Here is a 25,851-nt window from a genome sequence, read left to right on the forward strand (position 1 = left end):
GGCTGTCAAATGCAGAAGTTCTTGAGTGCTGATGTGAAAACCATAAATAGGAAGTTCCACTCCATGAAACTTTCTTCCATGGCACAAATTATATAAAAAACAATATATAAATGTCTGGGGTGAGCTCCATGGTAGCATACTTGCCGAGCATTTGTAAGGATTTAGAGTCGAGTGTATGTGACACAATGGACTTTGTGTTTAGACTTGGATCCCATCCCTAAAGCATATTCTGTATTTTCCAATATCCTAAAATCAACCTTAATATGTATTCTAAAACACTTCTGGTCCCAGGGAGTGTAGACAAGGGCTATTCAAATTTGTACTCAACACAACAATCAACCTCATGGACTCTGGTGTCTGAGTAGTGATCCACATCAAATTAGATCTTGCCTGGACTGGATCTCACCTGGTCAGGGACCTGGGTTTAAACCTTAGTAGTCAATATATTAAGTCTATCTATCTGTCTGTCTGTCTGTCTGTCTGTCTATCTATCTATCTAGGTTTTCTTTCTTTATCCTTGAGAACATATTCATTCTCCTACATTCCCCAAATGCAACAGTTTCTTTACCAGCATCACAGACATACTCCACTACAAAATGTGTGTATAGTTGAGTTACTTGGGTCAGTCATCCATAGTAATGGAACCATAGAGCTCACCACAGACATTTAAAACCGTTCCAATCAGTTTGTTCCAGACAAAAACAGTCACATGAGCTGTTTATAGACATCTTTTTTAATGTTTTAGTTTAAAACAAATCTCAGTAAAAGAGCAAAGGAAATTACATTTTAACGATAGCTTGAAATGGGTATGATATTCCTGATTTAGTTGTTTTCAGGAAACAGACAATTGCATTGTTTTCGTACATGACTTCTGGAACTGCTCACATAAATGTACATAATTATATTAAATTAAAATTTTCTTAAAAAACACAACCATGTCATTTAAGGCAAAAAAAAAAAAATCAGGTTCTGGGGAGTTAGAATTGATGATATTTCCTTGATCTGACTGAATGATCTGTTGCCTGGATCTCATCATTCTTTACAGTTTTGCTCTGGAAATGCCAGTTACTCAGCTGGTTTGTAGCTCCTCTATTACACTTGTCTGGCTTTCAGATTAAGAACCTTTTTTGGGGGGAAGGGAGCATAATTGAGCTAGGGGAGATCAGAAAGGCACCTAAAGAACAAAAGCTAAGTACTTAAAAGACCCAATAAAGCATTTAATTTAAATGAACTTGCCACCTACAAGATATTAATTTGGTTCAACAAAATGCAAATGTTTAGATTAGACATGGCAAAATATTTTAGATAACCTCCTACATGGGATAATTGCTGTTTCATGTTAGCGCTATCAACCTTATGTATTTCGGAAGGCAGATGGACTTGAGCTGAGAAAGCACAAGGCTACTCAGTGTGCTCAGCTAAACTGTGCTCCCAGACACCCTTTGGAGTGGAACAATGGGTCTCTGCTAAGTGTAAATGGGAGACCCCCTCCACCATTCCCCCCTCCCAAAGAATGACATAATAGACATAACCCTGAAGTTTACACACCAAGAACCTATCTCTCAACATCTGATAGTTTTTGTGCTAGCATAAAATAGACACAAAATGGTCATGGCTTCAATGTACAGACATTTTTCACATTTTGCTATGCTTAAGAAGGCAGTGAGTGTTTAGGCTTTGTCTCTGAATAGTCAGTCTTCAGCTATGTTAGATGAACTCTACTGCATTTGAGGCCTGAGGATGCCTCAGAAGGGGTCCCCAATACATTCACCATTCTTGCTGCCAGTGGGGTTCAACCTGAGACAGTATCAGTGCTGTCTGGAAGCTGTCAGCTCCCTCCTCTTCCTCAGTATGTGGAGTGAGCCTTGTTCAGTGCTGGGTAGGTATCTCTGGCTTTTGCTCAGTGGAGGGATGTATTGTGTGCAGACACACACATGTATCTTTGGAGGGTACATCATTACTTCAGGTTGTTTGGAGACATAGATAAATAAAAAAGTCATTTAATAACTGACTAGCCTGTTTGGAAAAAGAAAAGAATAGCTTTAAAGCCTTGACAAACATTTCGTGGAGTGTGAAATTCAGACTTTACAAGTATTTCCATTGTCCAAAAGATGACGAAAGCTGTAATTGTAGGAGACTGTATGAGGATCCAAGTTTTTGTTTGTCCTTTTTTTTTGTTTACATGTTTGTTTTGTGTGTGTGTGTGTGTGTGTTAGTTGGGGGGTGTGTGGTCTGTTACCCTGGCTGGTCCAGAACACACTTTGTAGACTAGGCTGGTCTTGAGCTCACAAAGACCCACTTCCCTCAGCCTCTCAGGTCCTTGGGATTAGAGGTTTCTGTGGGACCACACCCTGCATGCATCCAAGAGGGGTGGGTGAGAATGAGGAACACTTTTTAACATTTCACTGTTTGCCAAGCGTGACAAATTGTTTAAAGGATGGGAAGTCCATTTAAGGAAGAGAGAATTGGTTTGCTTGAGGGTGGAGGCTGGTTAAAGCCTGGTTGATGTTCTAAAGCAAAACTATGCTGTGGAGTCACCAAACAATTAAGGTGAAAGAAAAGTAAGGGTGACTCGAGAAAACATTCTGCTGGGGTGAGGTGTGGGAAGGGTCAGGGGATTTGGAGGCCTCTTTCCCTCAAACACCCAACCTCCTTAGATTCTGCTCATTTGTCCTGGACTATAAAGAGGCTGAAAAGGCACCCTACCTTTCAGCACAAATAGAAAAAACAAAAACAAACAAACAAAAAACCTCAAAAATCTCTTCTCTTAGGAATCCATCAGTCCTTAAAGCATGGATAATTTAAATGGCAGTTTTTGGTCTTCATTCAGCCTTTTCTTTCTTTCTTTCCTTCTTTCCTTCTTTCCTTCCTTCCTTCCTTCCTTCCTTCCTTCCTTCCTTCCTTCCTTCCTTCCTTCTTTCTTTCTTTCTTTCTTTCTTTCTTTCTTTCTTTCTTTCTTAAAAATTATTTGATACTGGGTTTCACATGGCCAGGGTTGGCTTTGGACTCCTGAACCTCCTGTCTTCACCTCCCAAACAGTGGGTTACAGGTGTGCACACAAGCTATGCTCTCCAAGCCTCTTTGAATGTTATTACTTTGTTCAATATTCTGATGGTTTAAGATACTTAGTTCTCTCTCTCTTTTGAGACACAGTCTTGCTGTATAATTCAGGATCATGATCAGTGAACTCATGATCCCCCATTTCAGTCTCCCTAGCTCTGTGATTACAGGTGTGGGGCTGAATTCTAACAAGTGGCCAGTATTGCTTGCCTTTTGAGAAATACATTTTTAATAAATATTTTTATTTGTTTCTTTTCCATCATCATATATTACTAAGGAGTTTTGATCTAGAAACACATCCAGTGGTATCTGTTTTTTAATTATAAAGGTTCATCACCTGGAAGCTGAGCCAATAACTTCACATTTGAGATAATATTGTTGGGAAGAATAGAAAAAATGTCACTATAGTAGAAAAGTAAAGGAAGTTTAGTTCTAGCCTTTCATATGCAAAATGTACTACATAATAGCAAAAGACATTCAGGGCATATTAAAAATAAATAGCTTGCAAAATTCTCTGTTATACAAGAATAAGGGGTGTTTAGGTAGTTGAATATTCTAGCAATATTTATTTTCTAAAAAAAAATCTAGTTATTTTATTTAGGCTTCTCTCCTATTGCGCATTGGGGGTGAGGAGTCATTTCCTTTAATGTCACCCACTGTTGTAAATGTGTAGTCTTTCCCTCCAGGCTCAAGTCAACAGCCCCTTCCCCTACCTGTATGTCTGCTGGATGGGAATAACTGGTCACACTGGCCATTTGAGTGGACAGGATGGGCAGACCTGTGGTTGCATCCTCACCAAGAGACCCACCCAGTTTCACAGGCTGTTAAGTCTGTCAGTATTTCCTATGCTTGTAAAAAGGTTGACCATTTATAGAGTTGACTCCTTTGTTAGAGACTTGTGTTTTTCATGAAGTTGGAGATGTCAAAGGAAGAGTGAGTCTCCTGTCGCACGGGCCCTGAATAACATTATCTGCCAGTTTTCTAATTGGAAAACATTCTCAGCATAAAGGACAACATGAAAACAATGTGCAAAATTGCTTGCCACTGCGCTAAGTCACCAAAAGCATACAGATTGACATTCGGATTACGTTAATGAAAAGACTGAGGAGGAATGGGTTGGCAAATCTTGAAATAAGCAGCCATTTCTGCTGTATTCCAAATTCTGCTTTACTTGTGTTATTAGCAGCTGTTGATAGCTACAGTGTCTAAACATATATTATGGCCTAGTTTTGAAAAATGTACTTTGTACCTAGTCATAAAGCAGAGATGCCTGAAATTTGAAGGTGTTTACTCTCACAATTTCAAAATACAGTGTCAACTCTTGCAATTGAACTAATCCCGACGTCTTCACACGCCCCATTAGCATCAGCAGCGACTGTTTGCTTGGGATTTTAGACTCAAGGTACTTTATTAAATGCATGGGTTAATGTCGATGTACCTTGGAATTTCTGCCATCCCTAAACATGCATTTTCATGCAATTAAAAGATAACGGGCTTATAAGTGGCCTTTCATGTTCTTCCTGCTTCTTGCGACTTCGACTTTTTTTTTTTTTTTTTTTTTTAAGAAGGGCTTTCAGAACAGTTCATGCAGTGATATGTATGGCTAAAAGAACAGCTATGCCTAGAAAGAAAACAAAGAACTTAGTTCAGTTTGACGTGAGGCAAACTGAGGGCATCCGTACTGTCTCCTGTCTTATAAATGTTCTGAGATGACCGTGACCTTCCAGTCCTTAGAGAGTCTGATGTAAAAGCAGCTTCCCCCGCAGGCTGTGGGGCACCATCAAAAGTATCTGTCTCTGTCTCTTCAGCACCCACTTCTTCATCAGTTATAAACAATTTGGATTCTCTCCACTTGGGATAAAAATCTTGGCTCCCTCTGGAGCCACTGGACTCACTGCCTGAGAACTGTAGGTTCAGTTCCTCTGTTGATCTGATTAGGTTTTGTACAGACAAAGATTTGCCCAAGTCCTTGGGCACCATGGGGCGAACAGACAACAGGGTTTCTCCTCCCATGTCAAAACTTTTCCTCAGGGAACGGTCCTTGGTGAGATTTGACTGTGCAAACGGAACATTTTCCTTGGAGGCAACAAGGCAGGTGGTGACATCAGAAATACTCTCTTGTAAGCCGGTGGGGTTGGGGTGCAGAGTCTCAGGCCTGGACAGGTGCTTGATGGCTGGGAGAGGAGGTGGGATCTGTAAAGTTGTTGGGGCTGCAGGCTTGGGTGCAGCGCTTATTTGGTTTGCAATGTTATTGGTGGCCACCAAGGAGGAGCCGTCATTTTGACTCATTGGCACCTGTGTTGCTTGGCTGTGCATAGTAGGGCTAAGCGCGTAGAATGTCTGAGCACTGAACTCATTTGGCGTTAAAATGAACTGCAGGCCTCTTGAGATGTTGGCACTGGCTGACCTTGTTAGGCAGCCGCTGTTTTGTGCGGAGCTGGACAGGTCTTTGCTGTCCACGGGACTTTGATAGTCAGACGTCTGTTCACATTCAAAAGGCGGGATCTGGAATGATGCCAAAGTGAGGGCTGAGGCAGAGCCTTTCCGGAGGACCTGATGGTAGATGTCCAGCAGGCAGTCCAGCTTAGATTCGATAGACTGGACCTGCAAATGGAGAGAAGAGTTACACACAAGAATGCTCTCTTATGAAGAACTGACTTGACTTTTGGGATTTGAAAGGTGAAGTAAGTAAGATTGTACTGACAAAGTGAAATAAACACTGTGATGGTCAATGCAGTTCTAACTCTGTAAGAGTGTCACGCTGGTGGTGGCAGGGCTGGAGGAAAAACCGGAGAGGGTTGCTTTGGCATTTATGCGACCCTGTATGCACCTCCCCCACCAATTCTGCCCTTCAAAATTTTAAATATATATATATTTTTAAGTCAAAGAAGCACCATTAAAATGCAATTTCAAGATGATTTTCAATCAGCATGTTTTTCTTAGCTATACTGGTTGATTTTCTTTCTGGAATGCTAGTGAATTTTAGTGAGAACTTACTCTATAATAGAATTAAGAAACTTATGTATCAAAAAAAATTTTAAACCCAGACTTGGCATTGCATGTCTTTAATCCCAACTCTTGAGAGGCAAAGGCAGGCAGATCTCCAAGAGTTCCAGGCCTGCCTGGTCTACATAGTGATTTCCAGCCAGGGCTACACAGTGAGACCTTGTCTCTGAAACCCCCAAATAAGTAAGTAGTAAGTAAGTAAATAAATAAATAAAATGCTTATGAATTAATTCCATTGAAAAGACTCTGAGAAGATACAGTCTTAGGGTTAAGAAATGACCAGTGTTTGTCATAATTATGGTGAGATTTTAAATCTTCTTTTAAATGAAGACACAATGAAAATAAAGCATACCCTACAAATAGATTTTTACTATTTTACCATTGAAATTTGGTAGTTGCTTCCAGGTAAATATTAATTAACAAGAAAAAAATTTTTCTTTTCCTTCAATGAAAATCCAAAGGTGTTTTAAAGAACACTGTCTATACATAAGGGCACTTTAATCTCAATCATTCTTCGCTGCATTCATTTAACATACACTGATCATTAGGATTGACTTTAGGAGGTCAGGCAATAGTGGCACACATCTTTGATCCCAGCACTTGGGAGGCAGAGGCTGGTGAATCTTAGTGAGTTCAAGGCTAGCCTGGCAAGTTCCGGGACAGCCAGAGCTCTATAGAGAGATTCTGTCTCAAAAAACAAAAACACAAAGCCAAAAAAGATTAACTTTAAGACCTGGAGAGAGAGCTCAGGTTAAGGGCACCTGTTCTCTCAGAGCTCAGGGTGTGACTCCCAGCACTCACGAGGCAGCTCACAACCATTTTCAGTCCCTGTCTCAGGACATCTAACTCCCTCTTCTGACCTCCTTGTGTACCAATCTTGGTGCACAGACATACATGAAGGTAAAACACTCACACACATAAAATGAAACCTAAAAGGGCTAACGTTAACCTTCACACTTAAGTTGCTTGTACTCAGCTTTGACTCATGGACCACAGCTGGAAGTTAATGAGAATGGGCTGAACTGTACCTGCTTTTCAACCTTCACAACCCGACCAAGCATGCTGAGGTCATCCGTTGGCTCGTGTTCCACTGGTATTTTCTCGCGGCTCTTTTTATCTGCTGTGATCTGCCCTTTTCCAAGAATTTGATCAACGCTGCCAGATGAAGAAGACACCTGGTTACACTAGGCAAAAGTGCAATGCTCAAAACAAAACCAAAGCATAACTGAGCTTTATGGTCCTCAGTTGATACATCAGCCTCTGTTGGCCCTCCTGGGCCCAGAGTTTTTGGCTCTGTTGGTCTTGTGAAGCTCCTGTCCCCTCCAGGCCTTTCTATCTCCCCTTCTTCCATAATATTTCCTGCACTCTGCCCAAAGTTTGGCTATGAGTCTTAGCTCAGTCTCCACGGGGGTTCCCTAGTAAGGGGAGCAGGGGCAGTCTCTGGCATGAACTCGGTTGCCTGCTCTTTGATCACCTCCTCCTGGTGAGGTGGCCTTACTTGGCCACAGAGAAAGAGGATTCAGACAGTCCTGATGAGACCTGATAGGCTAGGGTCAGGTAGTAAGGGAGAAGGAGCTCCCCTATCAGTGGATTAGGGGAGGGGCATAGGGGGAAAAGAGGGAAGAAGGGAGGAAGATGAGGAAGGGGGCTTCAGCTGGGGTACAAAGTGAATAAGTTGTAATAATAATAATACCAAAAAAGCAAAACAATGAAAAGTGTCAAATATGAAATAAGGTGAAGTGTGTTCCAGTTGATATGTTTATCTTTCTTTCTAGATTTACATGTCTGTGTGTGTGTGTGTGTGTGTGTGCCACATAGGTGCCAGGACCTTTGGAAGTGTCAGATTCCCTGAGAGCTGGAGTTACAGGCAGTCGTGAGCCACTTGACCAGAGTGCTGGGATCTCAACTCTGGTCCTCTGGAAGAGCAGTGAGTGTTCTTAGTCAGGCTGTCTCTCCAGCCCCTCATGATTCTTAACACGAGATTACACAAGATTAATTGATGAAGTCACTTATGAAGGAGCTTCTAGAGGAAAACTGTCCAAGCAAATAATTTGTTTCTACCTTGGACCAGTCAGTTCTGAATTCAACCACAAAAATTATGAAATCATAATTATGCTTATTTTACTCTGATAAGACAGATTCAACAATGGTTTGTTTGTTATACCTGATAAGTGGGTGATAAACAGAAAGCTGTGGTCTTTCATAAAGTGTTCTACTAAGCTACATTGTTAGCCCAACATTAACATTTAGGGAGTAGCTAGTGCCATAGTTATTACATGTTACAAACTACACTGTCTAATCAATGGATCTGTGAACCCTATGAGGCAACACTGACATTCTAGCCATTTTCCAGAAGAGGGAGCTGCGATATGTGGAGGCCGTCAATGTTTGATCTATGCCTACATGAAAAGAAGAATACAGTGTATGTTAAAAAGCATAGTTACCTACCAAAAATGAGTCAGAAATACAGAACTGAGAGGTTTTGTATATTGTAGGAAACCCCATTGCTTACCGTGTTTGAAGACTTTTAATTCTACACAACATGTCCAGATGACCAGCAGAATATTGTTCAATGACATCTTTTACATCATATGGACGTAATGTTTCCTTAAACTTCCTCTTTGCAACATGAAACTTCATAATTCTGTATAAACACATATTGAATATTATTTCTCACAACATTGTCAAATAAGTTTTTATACATTTATCAGCAAATATAAAAACTCATAGTGGTACCAACCCCGTTACTCTAGAGGGCAAGGCAGAAGGATCGAAAGTTCAACATAGGATGTCTGGGTCACATCCTGTCTCAGGACAAGAGAGGCCAAATTAGGGCTGGGTACACAGATCAGTGGTAAAAGACCAGCTTAGTGTGCATAAAGCCCTAGATTCAGTCTCCAATGTTGAAATCTATGTACGCATATAAAACTCTGGGAAACAAAAATAATGTATCAATTTATTTTATGCTCCTACTGTAATGCAACATAAAAGTCAGAGGTTAAAGAGGACATTATTAAGAACATTTCATGTGAGACACGTCTTCAGCATAGCAAGGCACACTAAAAAGGAAACTAAATAGTGTTGCATCCTTTTAATACTCACTAAAATCTTCAATTAAAACCGTAGTCAAATGCAATTCTGTATGACCACAGACATCCAACATAACATAACATTGAGTGAGAATATCTCTTAAAAAAGATAGGACACACTGGCGAGATGGTTTATTTGGGAAAGTGTTTGCCATACAAGCATGAAGACCCTAGCCTCCATGTAAAAAGCTGGCTGTGGAGGCATACACCTGTAATCCCAGTGCTGGGGTGCTGGAGACAGGTGGAGCTGACAAGCCAGACAGCATAGCTGAATCAGCCTCAGAATTAGTGAGAGATTTTATCTCAAAAAATATGGCAGAGTTTGAGGAAAACACTTGATGCTGATCTCTGAACTCTGCACGCACTCACATGCACATGTACACATACACACACTGAGACATACAAACATACATCATTCTTAAGCACCCTTCCCCCACACAGAATAGTTGTCCAAGTGGACTTTTATGAAATTACATCTACCCTTCCTTCCTTCCTTCCTTCCTTCCTTCCTTCCTTCCTTCCTTCCTTCCTTCTTCATCCTCCCACCTTTCTGTCTTTGTGTGTACATGTATGTGTATGTCACAGCACATGTATGGAGTCAGAAGGCAACCTGCAGAAATCTATTCTTCTATCATTTGGGTCCCAGAGATGAAACTGATGATGTCCGGCTAGCTTGCAAACATCTTTACTTGCTAATTGTATGTATCTTTGAGATGCAAATGTGTTTGCACATCTTGGTTATTCTTTCTAAAGGGATGCATCCTAATTGTGAAATTTGTACAAGTTTCCATAATCTATTTCTGTACTACAGTGTTGGATTAGCTAGCCAACTGTTTTTTTAATTTCAAGCACAATTATCAATGGAACTTGGATATAAGCATTTTTTAAGGAATAAGAGCTCACTCATTACAATGCCTCCCTTAGCATGATTCCCAGAATTTAAAACAATATTTCATCAGTCACTTTCATGATGCCATCAGTAGCTTGTTTGGTTTGATAACTTGTTTACTGCAATAGTGTCATAAACAGTCTGCTAAAAGCAAAGGAGTGCGACATTTTAATTAATTTGTGCAGCCTCATTGCTGGTAAATGTTAAACCTGATGGTGTTTTTCAACCATTAAATAGTTCACTGATTTCTATTATTAAAAACATGGATTGAATTCCAGGCAGGGAACTGGTCTTTGTTCTAAAAACTAAAATTTATTGCCCCTTGGTTAAAAGTGGAAAGATTAGAGTTTAAAAAGAAAATATCCACTACCTATCTGAAGTGATAGGTTATTTCACTGAGTCCAAATTATTTGGTAGTTTAAAAACCTTAAACTCTAATTGTATCTTTAAGCTCAAATTAATTATATCCTAATTACTCTTTAATTACTCATCCACAATATTCTCTCTTTACCATATATATATTTATTTATTTTACCAATCCCCTTATTCAAAACATGGACTTTGTCTTCCTTCCTTTTTTTCTTTTTCTTTTTGTCTTCTTTCCTTCGTTCCTCCCTTCGTTCCTTCATTCCTTCCTTCCTTCCTTCCTTTCCTTCTTGTTCCCATCCCCCCCCAACTCCTTTTTTATTCTTCTTTTTTGGTTTCTCAGGACAAGGTTTCTCTACATAATAGCCCTAGCTTTCCTGGAACTCACACTGTAGACCAGACTGGCCTTGAGCTCACAGAAATCAGCCTGCCTCTGCCTTTTGAGTGCTGGGATTAAAGGTGTGCTCCACCGCATTGAGCAATATGTTTGATTATTTTCCTTCCTTCCTTCCTTCCTTCCTTCCTTCCTTCCTTCCTTCCTTCCTTCCTTCCTTCTTCTTCTTCTTCTTCTTCTTCTTCTTCTTCTTCTTCTTCTTCTTCTTCTTCTTCTTCTTCTTCTTCTTCTTTTTCTTAAAGACATTTAGGCAAAAAGAGTCAGTAGAAAGTACAGGAAGTCTGGGTGGGGCTGGGGAAATGTCTCAGTTGGTAAACTAAGAGGGCCTGACTCTAGATCCCTAGTATTGATATTGACAGAAGAATTCAGGCATAGCTGGGGCATGTGCACTTGTATGTATCCACCCACATGAACATAATCACATGCCACACTTTTATGCATAATACATTATGCTTTAGCTTCAACAGCACTGAAATAAATGTCTTTTCTTTTCTATATACATATTTGGGGAAGCAGAAGTGCAAAGATATTAGAGTGACTCCCTCACCTCCCCCAAATCAGCAACCACCATGTAGCAAAGCTTTCCCCAACCCTGCTAACTGCAATATTTTTCTTTTCAAAAAATACATAGGGGTTCTCTGCTTCTTTACATGCCCTTTCCAGACATACACATAACTCTTGTTGTAGTCTTGTCAGTTTTGCTTTGAGATGTGTATCTTCCAGAGGGTATCATAAGACCCAATAACACTAATTTGCCCCAAGCAAACTTTGGGTTAGATTTCTGACTTTTAGCTGTCTTTTCTGACCCGTTGTTTTAGATAGGAACTATGAGGAAGAGCCAACAAACCAGGAACAAATTAAAGTCTATAAACTGGCTTGTCAAAGAGGCCAAAGACCTTAGGGGCCCCTTCCATGTTTACAAAAGAAGTTGAAAAAAAGGGAATGTTTGAGGACATCTTCCCAGTGTAAAATTAGGATGTTTAAAATACATTTGATAATTAGGATAGTGATAGTATTAGACTATGCTTCCTAATATACCTTGAGAGGAGTGTGTAATTTTTTTGCAGATAAAGACCTGTGGTACACAGAAAGGCTAAGTAACTTGGCTTATATTAAAGAACCATCAATCATGGGATAGGAGATGAGTCAGTTTGACTCCAGTGTTAATCCTTAACTTATAACAATCTACTGCTATCTTAATATTTTGGTACTTTGATGGACTAGGGATCTTTTCACTCACATATGCCCTACACATAACATGTTCACTAAACGTTTGCCAAGTGAATGATCTGTGCTTATGGTAATTTCTGGCTGGCCTTTGGAGGACAAATAAAAGCCTGAGAAGCCAGTTACACTCAGTGAATTCTCTTCTTCACATGGGTGAATTCCATCTTTGGGCTAATGCCACAGACAAAAGCTAAGTTTTCCTCATGCCAGTCCCCTTGGATGCTGTTGGGTTCTTTATTCTTCTTGGGTGCTAAAGATTTCTCATGTCAGTCTCCTTGGATGCCTTTGGAATGATTCCTCAGTCTCCTTGGTTGCTACAGATTCCCCATGCCAGTCTTCTTGCCTGCAAGAGGCTAGGAGTGGAAGCAATCCCATTGAACAAAACGGATGTGCTCCAGAAACACCACTAGAGGGCGGAAAAGACTCATCACTGACCCAAACCAGCACCTATTCCAGAACCTGGAGAGGCCTGCTCACACATTTTCTGAGAATGAAGGAACTACAGCAAAGTGAAAACTCGGGGTAGAATATACCTATAAATACACACAAGCACATGTGCGCTCCTGAGGATCTAAGGAAATGTAGGTGCATTTGTTGTGTTGCCGCATGTTATAAAATCTTGCAAGAGTCTTATTTCAGTCCTCTAAATCAGGGTGAAGACATGAATATGCAGAGAGAAGAATGATGGGAAAACAGAAGCAGCACTGACTACTGCTGCCACCAACAGATGGATCGCCCGGCCAGCAGCCAAACCATGTGCAGGGCAGAGAGGGCGCAGCTGACTGTGAACTGAAGAGGCGCTTGATTGACTGTGAAGACAGCACTGCTTCCAAGCTTGGCTGCTCTTTGGAGTCACCCAGGGAGTTTGGGCCCCGACTCTAATTCTGATTTAATTGGTTTAGGATATGACCCAGAGATTTTTTATTTCCTTTTTCCTCTTATGTTGAGACAGAGTTTCACCAACTTGCCCATGCTGGATTTGAATTCCTGGATTCAAGTGTTTAGACTACATAGAAATATAGGCTGTAGCTACCACGCCAGACTAAGCATCAATATATAAATATATATATATATACACATGTGTATATCTATATCTTTTATCATTGAGCTATACCATAAGCTGCAGAGACTTAAGAAAAATATTGGTCTTGTTTGTCTGCTGTTGTGGTAAACACCTGTATGGGCAGTAAAGGGTAAATTTCATCTTAACATCCATCATTAAGAGAAGCCAAAGTAAGAGACAATCTCCTTAGGCCAGAACACTTTCAGCCTAGTAAGGCAGCCTAGTAAGGCTGCTGGAAGCACAGGTCAACATGAGGGTTGTGCAGCTAGACTGGAGTGCTCAGCTAGACTGGGATAGGACATGATTTCTGCAGGTGACAGCCCTTCAACGTGCTCTGCATGCACACCTGTAAGGCTTCAGAAACTCTTGTTTCTGAAGGACATGTGTGGATTCTCTCTGGCCCATCTCCCTAATTTGTCTGGGATTCTTGGGTTCATATGCTCTATATTTCATAGCCCTTCTTCCAACTTTGGAAAACTCTGTCTTCTGATATTAAAGTCTCCATGAGGAACACATTATGTAACACCTTTAACAAGAAGGGTCCAAGGCAGTGGTAGCACAGGCTGTTAATCCAGCACTCAGGAGGCAGAGGCAGGGAGAGCTCTGTGAGTTCAAGGAGAGCATGGTCTACAAAGTGAGTTCTAGGACAGTCTGATCTACACACTATATGCTTGTATTTATGGACACAGTATTTTCTGGAGATCCTGCAAAGCAAATTAGAAAAACATACAGCTAAGACTCCCCTACCATTTTCTCCATCTTATACTGAGATACTAGTTACCAGGGAAGCCCAGGAGTTATTGGATGTCCTGATTCAGTTTCTCCCTCACTCTCTTGCTTTTTAGCTGCTTTTTAAAAGATTTATTTTATGTATGTGAATATTTTGCCTGCATATATTTATGTGCACTTTGTGTATATCTTGTGCCTGTGGGAGGTTAGAAGAAGAGACATGATCCCCTGGAAGTGAAATTATGGATAGTTATAGGCCACCATGTGACCTGAGTCCTCTGCAAGAGCAACAGATGTGCTTAACCACTGAGCCATCTTTCCAGCCCACTTTTCTCTTTCTTCCTTCCTTCCTTCCTTCCTTCCTTCCTTCCTTCCTTCCTTCCTTCCTTCCCTCTTTCTTTCTTTCTTTCTTTCTTTCTTTCTTTCTTTCTTTCTTTCTTTCTTTCTTTCTTTTCAGTAGAGACATACAAAATGGCTTCACTTGAATACAGTCCATCTGCTATCCTCACTAGAGTTTGTGCACAGGTATACCAGTTGGCTGTTTTAGGACATTAGAACAAATTTGGTGGTTATATTATTTCCACTTCCAGTGGAAGAGCCTTTCCTCCTCTTCTTTCTTTTCTTGCTCCTCTTCTTCTTCCTCCCCCTATTCTACTTCTTCTTCTTCCTCTTCTTCTTTTTATGGAGGGTCTCTCTGTATATCTCTTGATATCTTGGAACTCACTATGTAGATCACTTTGGCCTGGAACTCAGAGATCTGCCCACCACTGCCTCCTGAGTGCTAGTATTAAAAGCATGTGCCACCATGCCTGGCCTAAATTATTGTTGTTCTCTAGTTGAAAGATTGAGGAGTATGTTCTATGTGATCTTTGATAGGTGTTTTTCTATAGGATGTTCTATAGGTGATTTTTTTAAATTAAAAATCAAATGTAGTAAAACTCAAGCAGAAACTTGCATATCCAAGCAAGTCTATAAATAGTTAACTTTACTTCCAGGGTCTGCTTAGCCTTGACATGACAATTGAATTTGGTGATTTTGTTTTCCTAGGAGTACAAAATTCTGCATAAACTTTAAAATGTGATAAGGAGTAAGTAAATAAGTGCCCACACACTCTATTGTTCTTAAATCATTTTGTCCCAGCAATAAAAAAAAGACTCAGTTTAAATTATAAATTTTAAGCAAATAAAAGGTTTTTTTTAAAAAAAATCTCTGTGTGTCAGCACAGTATGTCATCAATAGGAACAGTACTTTAATTTAGTCTGAATGAAAATTTGGCCACAAGTAATTATCTTCGAAACAAAAACAAAGAATAACCTAGGGAATATATTAGCTGATTTAAAAAAAATATGTGCTAAATGATCCTTACAACATTCTTCTGGCAGTGCCCTTTACTGCAGCATGGCTGTCAAGAATGTCTTAATAGTGACTTGAAAACAAAGAACCATTACCTCTGTTAAAATAACAGTGATACAAGATTAACAGCTGGCGATGATTAAACAGCTTGTAAACTTAAAACAACAACAACAACAGCCACAATGACAAATGTCACCTCTTCTCTGTGGAGTATTTTTATCTGAAATACAAAGTGAGACTTAAGGAAAACCCAGAGTTGAGATTGCATTTTAGGAAGGGGCCAAGAGAACGGTCCCATGTGTGTTGCTCAGCACAGGTCTCACAGAAAGAAGACTGGAAAACTCTGTCATCCAGCCCAGGGTGACAGGGAGGTCTGATTTGCATATCCACTTCAGAAGGTTTGACAAGCCATCACTGGCTCTTCAGTTGCTGATCAGACATGAGCTATTTTGGAGGAGCTGATGAGTCTTTGCTAGTCATAAAGAAAACTCTTGACACCCTTGTTCAAACTAGAGTGAGAGATTGCAATATTGAGTTTTAAAAAGTGCTCTGTTTGCCATCTGACTTCATTCCCTTTTCTCTAACCTGATTTTTTTTTTTTAAATCTAGGGTCTTAACACTGATGGACACTTTCTTTCTTTTCTTTTTTTTTTTCACATTTTAAAAATTATTATTATCATTTTTTTACACTTTATTCACTTTGTATCCACCCCACAAGCCCCTCCCTTCTCCCCTCCCAATCCCACCCTTCCTCCCCCTTTTTCATGCATGTCCCTCCCCAAGTCCACTGATAGGGGAGGTCCTCCTTTCCTTCCTTCTGATCTTAGTCTATCAGATCATATCCGGAGTGGCTGCATTGTCATCTTCTGTGGCCTGGTAAAGCTGCTCTCTCCTCAGGGAGAGGTGATCAAAGAGCAGGTCTAACAGATTGTGTAGGAGGCAGTCTCTCTTCCCATTACTATGTAACCCACTTAGACACTAAACTGCCATGGATTATAGCTGCGCAGGGGTTCTAGGTTATCTCCATGCCTGGTACTTGGTTGGAGTATGGGTCTCTGGGAAGACCCCTGTGTTCAAATCTTCTAGTTCTGTTGCTCTCCTTGTGGGGTTCCTGTCCTCTCCATAACCTACTATTTCCCACTTCTTACATAAGATTCCATGCACTCTGCCCAACAAAGGACCCTCTTACTCCATCTTTCTGAGCTCTTCGAAGCATTTAGCACATTTTACCTCTATCTCCTGCTCAAGCTGCTTCCTCTAAGTTGTCTTCTGCTGCACCTCCCTGATTTCCTTCTGTCTGCCCACTTTGAGTCACTTCCTTTTTCCTTTTGTGGCTCCTTTGAGGGTTTAAGTGGTAGAATCTGTATAGACCGTTTTAATTTTTACTTCCTGAGATGAGACATCAGTAAGACACTTGTTTCTGTGCTGATGGTTTCCAAGTTTGTCTACATTCCACTTTTTTCTTCTTTTACTGGGGCCACAGACCCAGAGATCCACTCTTTTTCTGAGCCCCACTGGAACTTTTTAAATTCAATAGTTGCTTCTCTTAAGCCACATATTCCATTTTTGACTCCACCTGCTTTTTCATCCCATTCTTCCCTACATTCTGTAACTTGTTTTAAGACACAGTTTCATTATCTAGACTGATGGGATCTGAACTGATTGTCTTGCCTCTCTTGAGTGTTAAGATTTCTGGTCTGTATACTGTACTTTACAAGTGTGTGTGTGCATGCGTGTGTGGTTCATGTGTAAGCAAGGCAGAGGTTGGAGTCAGGTGTCTTCCTTGATCTTGATATATTATTTAGTGAGACAAAGTGTCTGGTTGAACTCAAGGCTCAGTGGTCTAGGTTGTTTAATTAACTAGCAGGTGTGTCCAGAGGGTCCCCTGTCTTTGCCTCTTGAGCATGAGGATTATAGGTGAGCTGTCACTCCTGCTTGGCTTTTAGTATAGGCGCCTAGCTTTTAATGTGCTTTGATGTTATTAGCATTTGTATTTTGCTTCTGTATTTAAAGACTTCTCACATTCCTACTCTTTAAAACAGTTCAGGCTCCATTTTCAGTCTTACCTGTACTTTCCAGGTTTGCGACCCTCTATTAACACATACTCTTTCTAATGACATTTTCGTTTTGGCATTTTTCTACAGTTACATTCACCCATGTATACTACAGTTACATTCACCAATATACTTCCCCTTAAATAACCTTACCAAACCTACAGATCAACCATTTTTTCCCCCATCCTTCTTTGAATGCCATATCCTTCAGACCAGTTGATTTATGCAAGCTCCAACTATTCTGCCTGGCATCATGATTGACTTTGCTTTTCTTTTTGGCCCTCATGAATGTAAGCAGGAATCCGTCTCTCTTGTTAATGTTTACCTCTGTGCCTGGTGCACAGTAGAAGCTCAGATTGTATTTTCAGAGTGCACATACTAACTTCCTGGGAGGAAGTTCAAAGAGTCTGTAGTCAGGCCTCAGGAAAGAAAAAGGTAGAGAGGTGATTGTTAACCCTTATCTCTGCTTCCTCCTTTTTGTTTCCTTCTCCTCCTACTGCTCCTCTTCCCCTTTCTCCTTTCTCTTATTTTCCTTCACCATGTAGCCCAGGCTGGCACTGAACTCACTGTCTTCCCTCTTTAGCCTTTTGAATGCTGGAGTTGCATGCCACCATACCTAACTTTATACTTCTTTCGAAGTATCTGAGTGCGTGTACGGTGGGGACAGTCAAACCTTGAGCAGGAAGGGAGGAGAGACCTGTTTGGGACACTGACTTACGATTAGGTTTAAAAAAAATTAACCTTTCAATTTTGAGTAATTTACCAGTCTAGCTAATAGATCACTAACTTCAGAAGGGTCACAGCACACCTCTGGGAAGGCGTGCAAGTGAACAAGGCTGTCAATATTTTGGAAATTAAAAGCATGTCTTAGCAAAGAGAAAGAAACATTTCCCTCATGTGACTTGTCATGGAAGCAGGGAAGGAGGAAAAGGCCAGCGCTTGCCTTCACAGTGGACGAGGGGCAGCAGAGAAGGCACACTGCAAGGCCCCCAAGGATCCCAATCAACTCAAGGGCTAATCATCAACATTGGCCCAGGGCTTAGCATAAGTCAGGACAGCTCTCAGTGGTTGCAAATATTACTTCATCTAATCTTCTCCCACCACTCTGCCAGGACAATGTTATCACCTTCCTAGGAGAGGCACAGGGCTGGATGTAGGTTATCCTGTTTCTTGAATGAAATTTCCGGAGCAGCCAGCCTGGTAGCATAATGTGGGATGGACAATCTATTAGACTGCCAGGATACAGTCAGCTAAAGAACTTTTCGAGGGGCCAGGGATGTAGTTCAATGTTAGAGTGCTTGTTTGTCTGATTATGCACATAGCCTCGGGCTGCAGCCTCAGTACTGCAAAAAAATATATATACAAAAAGATTTTTTTTTGAGTTTTCACTCTTGACTTTATTATTTCACTTGATTCTTTAAACAGTTGGTTTGACTTGGGGTATAAAAAGTTGCCTGTAGTGAAACATGACGGGCATGGTGATTCTTGCTCATAAATGTCAAGAGAAGTGAGGAACATAATAAAATTGGTAGCTTCTCTTGCAGGTTTTCAAAATAGTGAGGATTTGAACTGGGCCATTTTAATTATCTTTAGTAGAAGAACATGTTGCAGAGTATTGTCATTCATATTTTGCCTTGTGGTCCTGGGGATCAATTCCAGGGAGCCTACACAGGGTGTATGGGCACTCTGCCACTCAATCATACAAAAAGGCACACACTTTCTGCACATACAAAACCAGCTTATGCAGGAACAGAGGTCACTGAGGAGCTCATTAAGAGCTACAGGCATCCTAGTTGTAGTAATTCTATGACTGCCACACCAAGAAGCATATAACCACCACATTGTCAAGTGAACAAAGCACTTTCCCCAAATGCGATTCTTTCAACAGCAGTCTCATGTTGCTTTGGTGTGTATATCTGAGGAATAACCTAGCTCAGTTCAAGAAGATAAGATTTTTAAAAGTTTATAACTCCGACACTTTAAAATTAATTATCTCATTGAATTGGTAAGACTTTCAAACATATTAAAACAAATATGAACCGTCCATTCCTTTTTGGTCTGTGAATCTTCCAAATATTCATGATTTTTAAAAAATGAGCATTATTAGTCTTTGTGTGGGTATGTGCACATGAATGCAGGTGTCCATGAAGGCCATAAGAGGGCAGTAGAGCTCCTGGAACTGGCCTTATAGTCAGTTGTGAGCCATTAAATTTGGGTGTTCAAAATGGAGCTTGGGTCCTTCATAAGAGCACCAAAGCTCTTAACCACTGAGCCATCTCACTAGGCCCGGAGTCACACTTCCACAGTGATTTCAGTACCAATTAAAGCATGAAATGTAATTGTCATTCAACTTCGGAAATTCTTGAATAATCAGATGCTCTGCATTTTGGAAGAGAATGTCAAGGTAATTTATTTATGTTTTTTACTTTTACTTCTTTTTGCCATTAATAAATCAATCATGTAAAACAACTTTTTTAATGATATTTTCATATATGTATACAATTTACTCCAGTGATATTCATTTTCTATTATTGCTGGTCTCTCTCCTACTCTATATAGTCCCCCTACAGACTTCTTGTATTTTTTTGAAAATGTAGATTATGCATACGAGGGGAAGTATGCCATATCAATCTTTCTAAGGGTCTGGCTACTTCACTTGACATGCTATCCAATTCATGTAGATGACATTACAGCTTTTGTTTATGGCTGACTAGTACTCTGTGGTAGATGTATTCCACAGTTTCCTGATTCATCACTCTGCTGCTGCTCATCTAGGTTGACTTCATAACTTGGCTGCTATGAGTAGTATAGGGGTGATAATTTTCAAACAGTGATTGGAAAACAGGTGCTTATCATGAAATATTCAAAGGCAAGAGGACAGAATGCTGTATAACTTACCAATAACCTTACTGCTTTGTTAATTTTATCTTTCTATTTAAAAATGAATTGCCATAAATGAGTGAAAAACGACATTGCTTGAACTGAGTAATAATATATGATTACTTGCTTAAAGTAAGTAAAGTCTCCAGTCTTAGAGGTGAAAAACACTTGTCCAGAAGTGTGTACCTTTCCTTGAAATATTTAGAGAAACATCATCTTGAAGGAAATATATAAAAACAAGTCTCCTTCTGAGTAAATGACATATTTTAGAAATCATCTAAGAATGGTAATCACTAACTGACTGTAAAAACTGACTGAAGGGTTGGGCATGTCACTTCGTGGTAGACATTTACCCAGTGTGTGCAAAACCCATGTTTGAATCTTAGCACTTCACTATAGCAGAAGCAACAACCTTGACAAGTAAGTGCACCAATGAGAAGCACCATCCTTTATTAAAAACCAATAGAATCTATACTATGTAAGTGATAGTTATCTTGTTTTCTGAGATGTTGGGGGACTTCTGATAAAAACTAAAACTAATAACTGAACAGAAGAATTGGTTCCTTGCTGTTTGTGAATGTAGCAATGTTATTTTCCATATTGTCACCTTTGTGGTGGAATGCATACATTTTTTTATTCCTTGTTTTAATTTGAACTTGCCTTTTTATTTTTTAGTTTAGTTTTTTTATTTTTTATTTTTTATTTTTTATTTTTTTTTAGTTTTTTAAGACAGGGTTTCTCTTTGTAGCGCTGGCTGTCCTGGAACTCTCTATGTAGACCAGACTAGCCTCAAATTCAGAGATCCACCTGTCTCTGCCTCCTGAGTGCTGAGATTAAAGATGTGTACCACCACTGCCTGGACGGAGCTTTTCTTTTAAGAAAAACTACTATTGTAAGAATTTCTGGGATACGAAAGTCATATTCACATATTCATATTAAATATCCTAACAGTCGAGAGCACCAAGGAAAATGTCGAAGCAAAGTTGTTGGTTTAGAGAAGGATAATGGCTGGCTCATGCCTGGAATCAGTAATGAACACACACAGCACTAATTCAGGGGGTTGTAAGAGTTGTATGTCTGAGAGGCTTCTCAGCCAGATGATTTTGAACTGATTTCTGCAATTAGTACTTCACCAAAAGAGCACCTTTGTGTAAGATTTAGGGACATATACCTGCAAATTTCTTTGCAGAACTAATTGTATTGAGTGGTCTTTGAATCCCATGTCTAAAAAAAAAATGGTTTAGTTTTATTTTAAATGGTGTGTGTGTGTGTGTGTGTGTGTGTGTGCACACGCGCGCGCCCAGCATGTGTATGTGGATGGGAGTGCAGTACCCATGAAGTCCAGAAGAGAGTGTCAGATCACCTGGAGATGGAGTTATAGGCCATTGTGAGTCACCTGATGTGCTAGGAAATGAACCTGGGCTCCCTGTAAGAGCAATATGTGCCCTTAACTGCTAAACATTTCTACAGCTCCTGAATCATGTATCCTTAAGTTACGCACTTTATGGATGGACAATTTCATGCTGTTTTTTAACTCTTCAGTGTAGTGGCTTTAAAGGTTTTATAGTGTCTGATTATTTCAAATGGTATTTTAGAGTAATTTAAACGACTCTAGGCAGAATTAGAACACTGGTGAAAACTGTCCCCCACTTACCAAGTATCCTCACCAAAATCCACAACACACACACACACACACGCACACAGACACACACGCACAGAGAAAGCAGACACATAAGTCATAAAGTTCAGTTAACGTAAGGACTAAGGGCTGAGGAGAAGGCTCAGCAAGTAAGAATGCTTGCTGCCCAAGCAGGGGCCCTGAGTTCAGAGTCCGGCACCTATTTGTAAAAGCCAGGTGTTTCTGCACCAGCCTGCAGCCAAAGCATTTAGAAGATGGGTAGAAGGTGAAGACAGGAGAATGGATGGGATGTGTTGACCAGATATCCTAACTCCATCATGAGCTCCAAGTCCAGTGAGAGACCCTGCCTCCTGCTAGTGATAGTTCGGGGTACATGGCATCTTCCTCTGGCTTCTGTGCATACATACTGGTGGGCACAGACTCCTACTACCCCACACAGTCACATGCACACCAACCAAACATACAAATAAGATCCAAGCTGGGTGTGGTGGCAAACACTTACTTGACAATGCTAGCCTTAGGGAGGTCAAGTCAGGAGGACCAGCTGTTTAAGACTAGCTTTAGCAACATGGCATGCTTGTGTTTGTGACACAAGCTTGAGCTACATGAGACCCTGCTCTAAAACCATGAAAATCCAAACAAAAATACAAAATCCTAGCCTGGAGAGATGGCTCAGTGGTTAAGAACACTGGTTGTTCTTCCAGAGGACTTGAGTTTAATTCTCAGAAGCCACATGGTAGCTCAAAATCGTCTATAGTTGGATCCAATGATCTCTTCTGGCATGCAGGCATATATGCAAATGGAGCATTCATACACACACACAAAAAATACGTAAGTAAATTTAAAAAATACAAAATCCAAACCAAACAGTCAACAACAACAACAACAACAACAACAACAACAACAACAAAGGATTAAGAAAAAGTGTTCTGAAAAACAAGGGAATTCAGCAAAAGACTTTACAAACATCAGCTGATTTCAGGAAGGGCAAAGTAAATCTTAAGCTGTTGCTAAAGTGCTTAAGACAGCAGAATAAACCTATCTCATTTTCTTGCAGTCCACAATCCTTTTATTGTAGGTTGTGAAGCAGAAGTGGAAAGCCTCGGAAGGTCTGCGGAAATGACACAAACTGTGTTAGGTATGACTTTTATGGTGTCTGGTCTGCTTCTGTTAGATAAGATTTAATGTATATGTTGCAAGTCTGATGGATTTATGGACCAGACTCTCCTGCTTTTATGCTAGGGTCCATGATGGAAATAGTCAGTGCACACCAAGAATCTAAAGGTGACTTACAGAGCAGCATAGTACAATTCAACTTCCTGTGATGACAGAATGTTGCTGATTTTTTTTCTTTTTTGGTCCAGTATGGTTGTCATTAGCTATCAGTGCCTGTGGCTACTAGGCATTTGAAATGAGTATTGTGCAACTGACCAATTAAATTTTAAATTGTCTTCCATCTTAATTAATTCAAATTTAATTACCCTTTTATAGAAGTAGCCACTATATTGGACAGTGAATGTCTGGATCCTCACAGTCTCCTTTTAAAATTAAAAAAAAAACTTTTATTTTATGTGTCTGGGTGCTTTGCTTGCGTCTGTCTCTGTGCTCTACGTAAGTTCTGTTGTCTGTGGAAGCTAGAAGAGGTCTTTAGATCCATTGGAACTAGAATTACAGTGAGCCACCATGTGGGTGCTGGGAATTAAACTTGGGTCCTCTAGAAGAATAGCCAGGGCTCTTAACCTTTAAGCCATTTCTCTAGCTCCATCACTACCCTTTAATTGAATGCTTCTGACATTATTTCCCTACATATTCTGAGTTTCTCAAACTTTAATATATATGTAGGTTTTTTTTTTTTTTTTCATGAGGTGGGATTTCCCTATATCGTCCAACAGTTTTCTTCCCTCAGCCTTCTGAGGCCTAGGATTATAGATGTGCACTGTCATACCTCACTGAAATGCCACTTAGGACTTCTAGGTTAAATATGGTGACTATATAACCGGATGCTCAAAGTGGTACCCAGTGAGGAAGTGTGGTATCTGCAGTTACTGTGAGATGTGGAGCATTACTTGAGACCATACTGGTCAACAAGAACACCCCAACCCTCTTTCTGTAGGGCAATTGACCTTTTCTGCACTTCTGGCTAGATTGTGAATATATAGATTCTTTAGGCATCTTCTTGAGCACATACATTTTCATGATATTATGGTGTTCTTTACCTCCACAAGCATTTACTGGCAACTGATTTCTGCTTGCCCAGTGTTTCTCAATGAAATAAAAAAGTCACATCTAACCTCATGTTGAATGAGCAACACAGACTATGAGCAAATGATTAGTTGCACTGATATGAGCTGGAGTTGGTATGGGTCCTTTCTTAGCTCTTTGCCGTCGTGCGGGCATCATATTAAGAGTCCCAATGAACAATTACTTTTCAAATGGCAAAGAGTCACTGCAGAGAACCTTGGTCTTCCCATGTTCAGAGCTCAGTCTTATTTCAAATAGCCTACAGAGTTTTCCTTTCAGTACAAAATGTAAAACATGTATTATTGAATAAAGGCATAAAATAACTAAAAATCCTAAAAATCTAGCTGAATAAACCAAATGTCTCCAAAGCAACAAATAAAACACAGCACAGTAGTTCTTAAATTCTCTCTGGTGTGGCTTGGCTTAACTTTTCAAATCCCACCTACCTTTTCTAACATATTTCATATCAAACACAGTATAGCTCGTTATTAAATAAAAATACTTCATGAGTTAAAAGTCACGTGGATGAATACAAAAAGGGGAAACAGTTACTCCAGGAGACTTACCTGCTGATAAAAAACAAGAGCCACACAGTAATTAAAAGGATCATGGAAGTTCCATACTCGTTTTGTTCACAGATTTTACCCACCTGATAGCTCGAATGACAGTTTTAAGTGGTGGGGTGAGGTCCTCAACAGACACATCACACTGGCATCCTTTCTCATCATATACATCATCAGTGCCAAGGGCCGTGTCAGCTGCAAGAGAAAACAGCACTTAACACCACTGGTTTCTACTTAGGACATACTGGGTTACTTGTCTTACACAGGAAAGGTGGGGACACTTGCAGACTGATGAGGTATAAGCCCAGTTGGTGTCTTCCCAAGTCTTAGGCATAGGTCTTTTCCCCGAGTTGTTTTCTACCTGGAGGATCCTGGTGGTTATAAACTTGTGTTGATCTATCCGTGCTTTCTGCTCTGCTCAGTGGAAACTAAGAGCCATCATTACATTGCAGTTGTTTAGAGTTGGAAAAACTGTCCTTGGACTCTTAATTCTCCAGTCTGTCTACACGGAGCTCAAATCCCATGACATTGACCTCATTAGCCCTGTTGCTGAACAAGTTAGTTAAGCAGCAGGCTAGAGAAGGCTGACTGCCTAACTGCTTGTTGGCCTGGAAATGGTGGGGTCATGAGAGCACTTGCTGAAGCTAATATTGTCAAAGCTAACAGAGGACCAGTTTACATATGAAAGTCAGTTCCATATAAACCAATTAAATTCAGTTTCTGGTTAATTGTAACATTCAGAAATGGAACAAGGTCAAAATAAATACCACATTATTGATATTTTATGAGACCAATAAAGAATAAACTCACATCTTTGAATCTTTATTTTCAGCAACAAAATATTAAAAGCAAGGTAAAATTCCTGCAATGGCGAATAGGCTAAATAGATATTGGAAAGTTTACACAGGGGATATTACAAACCTGTTAAAATTGATGGTGCAGACTAATGACTGAGAAAATGTTATATTGTTAAAGAAAAATTACATGGGATTGGGAAGAATATTATACTTTTTATCTAGTTACACTTTCTAAAGTATCTACAATGATTATGTTTTAACCTAGTATCATGAAAGTAAGAGACGGGTAATGTAGCCTGCTATTTGTTAAACATTGTTGAACATTGTTACACATTACAGGCCTTGCTATGATATCTTCACTTGGTAGCCCACTGACTGCCACGAAAGAGAGAGAGAGATTTGCCACAAGCTCTTCTGGTTTGACTCAGATCCAAAAGGCTATTGGAAGTTCATTCGCTGAGTCTGTGTTTGTGCTGGGAATGCAGTCAGTGTGGCATTACA

At 40.1% G+C, this 25,851-nt stretch overlaps 1 protein-coding gene across 3 annotated transcripts in view; it reads right to left on the reverse strand.

The window, feature by feature from the left end:
• Positions 1-715: 715 nt before the first annotated feature.
• The window catches only part of Kcnq5 (potassium voltage-gated channel subfamily Q member 5), a 563,627-nt gene continuing 538,491 nt past the window's right edge, over positions 716-25,851 (reverse strand). For all 3 annotated transcript variants that reach the window (XM_060369736.1, XM_060369738.1, XM_060369737.1), the window contains 4 exons: positions 24,640-24,748; positions 8,579-8,710; positions 7,095-7,221; positions 716-5,664 (listed from right to left, as the gene is read on the reverse strand). In XM_060369736.1, coding sequence (XP_060225719.1) covers positions 4,702-5,664; positions 7,095-7,221; positions 8,579-8,710; positions 24,640-24,748 — 1,331 coding nt within the window. In that variant the 3' untranslated portion in view covers positions 716-4,701. The remainder of the gene's footprint in view (positions 5,665-7,094; positions 7,222-8,578; positions 8,711-24,639; positions 24,749-25,851) is intronic.

This window comes from Meriones unguiculatus, chromosome 16 (genome assembly GCF_030254825.1).
Source record: "Meriones unguiculatus strain TT.TT164.6M chromosome 16, Bangor_MerUng_6.1, whole genome shotgun sequence".
Taxonomy (NCBI): Eukaryota; Metazoa; Chordata; class Mammalia; order Rodentia; family Muridae; genus Meriones; species Meriones unguiculatus.